This window comes from Aplysia californica, unplaced genomic scaffold (assembly GCF_000002075.1).
Source record: "Aplysia californica isolate F4 #8 unplaced genomic scaffold, AplCal3.0 scaffold00194, whole genome shotgun sequence".
NCBI classification, from domain to species: domain Eukaryota; kingdom Metazoa; phylum Mollusca; class Gastropoda; order Aplysiida; family Aplysiidae; genus Aplysia; species Aplysia californica.
In genome coordinates, this window is record NW_004797464.1 from 353418 (window position 1) to 359001 (window position 5584).

At 38.9% G+C, this 5584-nt stretch overlaps 1 protein-coding gene across 1 annotated transcript in view; it reads right to left on the reverse strand.

The window, feature by feature from the left end:
* LOC101852409 (beta-xylosidase/alpha-L-arabinofuranosidase 1) overlaps positions 1-5584 on the reverse strand; it is a gene marked incomplete in the record, with an annotated part of 40273 nt that overhangs the window by 19737 nt on the left and 14952 nt on the right. Inside the window, 2 exon segments of the mRNA XM_035969908.1 lie at positions 3497-3588; positions 4464-4634. Coding sequence (XP_035825801.1) covers positions 3497-3588; positions 4464-4634 — 263 coding nt within the window.

A 5584-nucleotide genomic window follows, 5' to 3' on the forward strand; every position in this document is an offset into this window, starting at 1 on the left:
GGCAGAGAGAGAGAGAGAGAGAGAGAGAGAGAGAGAGAGAGAGAGAGAGAGAGAGAGAGAGAGACAGACAGACAGACAGACAGATAGAGAGAGAGAGGAGGGTGTGTCGTACATTATGTAATAACATAAAAGACCATATTATAAAAAGGGCAATATGCGATGCTTAAACCCGAAAAAAGAAAGAAACAAAGATAAGTATTTCGTCTAAACTGGGAGAAGTTTAAGTCGATAGAGGCATACTCTACCTTTTTAGTCTTAAGATCTTTTTAAGCAGGATTTAGTTCCATTAGTTTAGTCTGTTGGGGATGAAAACTACTGAAGAAATACTACGAGGTCTGTCCGAAAGCTAAGGCGAAAATAGTTTTATTACAATAAAATAAGTCATTGCTATTTTCTAACTGTAAATGGTTAAGATTGACCGTATTCTGTTTACCCTTTTCCCAAGTAGGCTTTTCTGACATATAACAAAGAAACATTAATCTTCTTGGAGAGTTTGTTCAGATTGCTAATTTTTTAGACCCTTTTTTAGATGATTCTTGTTTACCCCGTTTGTAGAACAGCCCTTTTATTACGTCATTTCAAAGGCAGAGCATTTTTTAAATTATGTGTTTACGATACAAACATTTGGATCATTAGATCGTCTGTCAGGGTCAACCCGGGCTGAGCAGAATTCAACGTCCCGGCAGAAAGACAGAGATACATTGTGATCTCAAAAAAACCTATACAACTTTTTGTAGTAAACATTTTCCTCCACACTCCAATTTTGCGTTTTAATTTTGTACACAACATTTTGAAGTCAAAAGGAATTTGTCTGATTTACATTTTGAGATAATTTCACAGAATAGTTTTGCTCTACATAGTGCGTGAAAAAATCAACCCATTTTCAGCTATGTCCCCATTTTTGTAGCATGACGCACTTGTTCGCATTAGACCTACCGTTAAAAGTCCCAACGATCATGCCATATTGAAAGCTACAACACTCTAACAAGCCAACAGAAGTTTGCAAATAGTTTTTCTCAAGTTTCTTTTGCCTGATGAGATCATGGTTAAGATTAGTAACTAACAGGGAGCTTTTTGTATTGAACATTTCCTCACCGCCAACTCATTTCGTAAGTTTCGCTCAAGGAACGGTAACAATGTTAAAGTTCCCTTAATGCCTTCTTTGATGTCAATGATGGAAATGTTCCACTAGTTAGGACCTGTAGAGAATCAGAAAAAAATCCCAGGCAAAACGACCACTTCAGATCAAACACACACTGTTCGCACCCCTTTAAACGTCACCAACTTCGGAAGATGAGCTCCATGAGATGTCTTTCCGTAGACTATGTCTGCAGCAAGGACTGTCCTACATCTCAACAGTCCGTATTTTCAAGGTAGATCTTCATCTACGACTGTACCAATTTCCTGTTCGCGCAACTGACATGAATCAGAAGATAGCAATGTGTTTGTGATTCCTCGATCGTCTTGAAAAACGTCAACATTCCTGTATAACATTTAATTCCTTAGCGAAGCCCATATGCACATTTCAGGATATCTTAACTCCACAAATGCCTATTTGGGCAACCACACCCACCACCCTGTCTCTAGAAGCAACTCCAAGCTGTAAGATGTACAAATGTAGAGCTTTGAGTACTCATGGCTGGGTGGATCTTTGTTTTTGGCCACCACTAAACGTTGCGAACGACGAGTTAAAATATGACGATTCCGCAAGAGGACATACAGAGCCCTAGTTCTCGGGATTCTAGAATTAATTTTTTTTCCTCTAAAAGTCTGTAAGATTAAAGAATTGGTTTTTTTAAAGAAAAGATAGGGGAAAAAACCCAACAACCATTGTAATTTCATGACCCTCCTTAAATTAGAAAATCTTTTAAGTTGGTGCATTTTGCGTTTATAGGTGGTTTTTATAAAAGCCATTTCCGTTTTCGAAAACAGTTTTCTTCAAACAAATTCCTTTTGAATTAATTATATATGTTCCAAATTACAACATTCTAGTACAAACTTTGTTTGAGACATTCCAAAAAAAAAGTTGTACAGTAGGGATTTTTTGGGGACCACCCTGTACTCGATAAAAATCATCCCCACATGCGAATCGAACTCAGGTCTTCTGTGTGCGTCGGTGAGGTGCTTAACCGCTACATCACAAAAGCAGGCGCAGAGCACTTAATTGGTCCTCGTGTCAAAACTCTACACTGCGATAAAAAATTCCAGGAAGGATTAGATAATTTTCCTCTCAGGATCGAACTTTAACCCACCATGAGGCAGATGAAGTTTTTAGTCTAGAGAGTTACATGTATCAGCCTGTTCTTGTTATCGGTATTAGAAGAATGCTGAGAATGACGACGCCACTACTACGATTTGTCACTTGTGTCAAGTACATGTCACATGATGTGTGATAATGACTGTTGACTTTGCAGTAATAGATAACTCATCACGACTGTCAGAATGAGATTATTGGTGACTCGAACAGAACCAGCTTCGTGACAACGTGAAAATGGTCATAGCTCCGTGGGATGCAGTCTGCTATAGTACATAATGTGTGATATCGTGTCACACAATAGGGTAGTGTAGGGTAACGTAAGCTATGACGTGCTGTTGTATGGTATGTTTTGCCATAACGTTCTTATGCTATGCTTTGCTATGCAATACTGTGCAATGCTTTGCTATGCAATACTGTGCAATGCTTTGCTATGCAATACTGTGCAATGCTATTGCTATGCAATGCTATGCTATGCTACGGTGTTGTGTACTGTGGCACTGTAGGGTATGCTGCGGTAGACTATGGGTGGGTCCAATTAATGATGAACCCTGATTTCAGAGGCCTCGCCACTTGAATGCCATTATAGTGGTCAAAACCAAAGGTGCGTTACACCTGCACTGTGTAAACAAGCCAAAGTCCCAAAACAACCCCCCCCCTCCCCCACATCCCCCTTTATTCTGTTCATTTGGGAATTACTTGACCTACTATGTACATTCACACTATGAATGGGATCTCCATTTTCTGTGAAGTCACATGTGGATCGCCATGACGTCAGTCACGAAATACGCTTTTAACTTACCAGCGTTTTTAAAAAAGGGGGAAAAGGGTGAGGGGGGGGGGGGTGGTTCAAGAAGACTTTTGTCAAATATACTAATCAACTGACAAAGTAAAACTGTGTGACGTCATCAGCAATAACAAATACACGTACAATGATAATCGTAACTCCAAGAATATGCCCCTCACAAGAACAGTGATGACAACTACAATAACTCATTATTATAGCAGTGACAACAGCAGCAACAACTACAGCAACAACAATAGCAACAACAACAACACAGCAACAGCAACAACAACTGCAGCAACAGCAACAACAGCAACAACAACAACAATAACAACAACAACAACAAAAATAAGAACAACATCAACAACACCATCAACAACAACAACAGCAACAGCAACAGCATCAACAGCAACAACATCAAAAACAACAGCAACAACAACAACAACAACAACAACAACCTGTTGTAGCTACACATCAAACTGTAAGTGCCTGCAGTCACACATCGACGAAAGGCGGGTAAGAAAGTCGTTTTCCAGTCGCGGTCAGATACCTGAGTGTAGAAGAAAAACAAACGGTATAGTGAAAAGTCGGTGACATAGTGTTACGGCTCTCGGACTCGCACCCGTAAGGCCGTAGGTTCGAATCATGTCAGACGCCTGACTTTATGCGCTAGGGAAAGGTGCTTCACACACATTTCCCTTCTTTAATTCAGACTGGAATAGGTATCCGTCTAAAAACAGTGAGAGATCTTGTCAGTTTGTTAGTGTTTGAGCACTTAATCAGCTGCTAGATCTAGCATTGTTTGCTTTCCTGGAAGCCAAAAGTGTCTCTAAGTAATATAAGGTCAGCTGTGGTAATTATGAAGAGTAGATTCCAAAGAGTTTGCTGTTGAGCGAGGATATGCAATACACAAATGCCTTTTATTATTATTATTATTATTATTATTATTATTATTATTATTATTATTATTATTATTATTATTATTATTATTATTATTATTATTATTATCATTATTGTTATTATTATTACTATTAATTCTATTATTTCTGTTATTATTATTATTATTATTATTATTATTATTATTGCTATTATTACTTTATCAAAAGTGCACAGTTCAGTGTGAACAAACACTGGGCTTGGAAGGGAGACTTCTTGCATCAAGTTAAATGTAACTAATAGTATTTCTAACACAAAATATCGCCATGACCATATTCTCTGAAAAATATAAAGCTTTGACTAAACGTATGTTTTGTTGTTTTTTTGTTTTTTTTGTTTTGTTTTGTTTTTATTTAAATCAAAAACTGAAAAACTCTTCTGCTTCATAAATGCCCAGTAATGGGGCACAACTTTTCAAGCAGTTATTACTCTCTCCTAACAATTAATAAATTGTCCTGATGTTTCCAGTGCCCGTGCACTCATACTCACAATAGCATTGAAACTCATCCTGGAGACGGGAATATTCTCTGGACCAGCGTACACGTCAAAGTGTTTGCAGCCGGCGTTCGCCCTGATGTAGCGAGGGTGATCACCCTGAAGGCCTTGCACGAAGCTAGCCGCCAGCTCACCGCTGAGAAACGGGTCCTCTCCGAAGGTCTCCTGAAAAAAAAACCGGAAAGTTTTATTGGTTTAGAGTACCGTCGGTTGATTGTAAATTTGTTACACCTTTTTCATCTATATTATTGAAAGGGAGTTGAGATATTTTTGACTGAGGGAGGTGGAGTTCGCCTGTTGTGAGAGGTAAAATTAGCGTGAAAATAGCCACCAACGTTTGGTGACTTCCCAAGCTTGAGTGTCCTTGGAAACTACAAGTTTACATTTATGTCCTTTCAATCAATGTCTTCTGTAAAAATGAAAACATACATGTGTTGTTAAATGGACATAAAAGGTGTTGGGGCCCCTCAAAATAAATTCGATAGAAATGCACAACGAGCGTAAAAAAAAGAAATGCCAGTTTCTTTGAGTTCATTATTTCGATGAGCGCCTGATTTTACCCCAATGCCACACCTACATTATAGATTATTTTGAAGGCTGGCTACTTCAACTCTGCCTGTGGCGGCCAATACAAGCCGAGTGAGATAAAATATCCGAGAAGAGACAGATGAATATACTTTAAAACAACATCAAACAAATCCCTACTCTAAGATTCGAGCTCAGCTCATCTGAAAGCAATGGCTAAAAGCCTAACCACACAGACGCTGGGTTGGAGATATGGTATGGTCGGATAGGGTATGGTATGATATGGTATGATATGGTATGGTATGGTATGGTATGGTATGGTATGGTATGGTATGGTATGGTATGGTATCCTGTGCTATACTATGCTATGCCATGCTATGGCTCTATACGTTCTGCGAGGTCATATAAACAGCGATATGATCGGATTTAACGCACATCGCCTGTAGCAAAAAGCCATTGTCGGAGCAGAAACCTGAAATTTGTCCAAACAACCTATGTCCAATAACGCCCTGCTGGGGTTCGAACCAGGGTCATTGGGAATGTAGAACAGTATGATGCCAGCTGAGATATTTTTGTATAAAGGGGTGGGG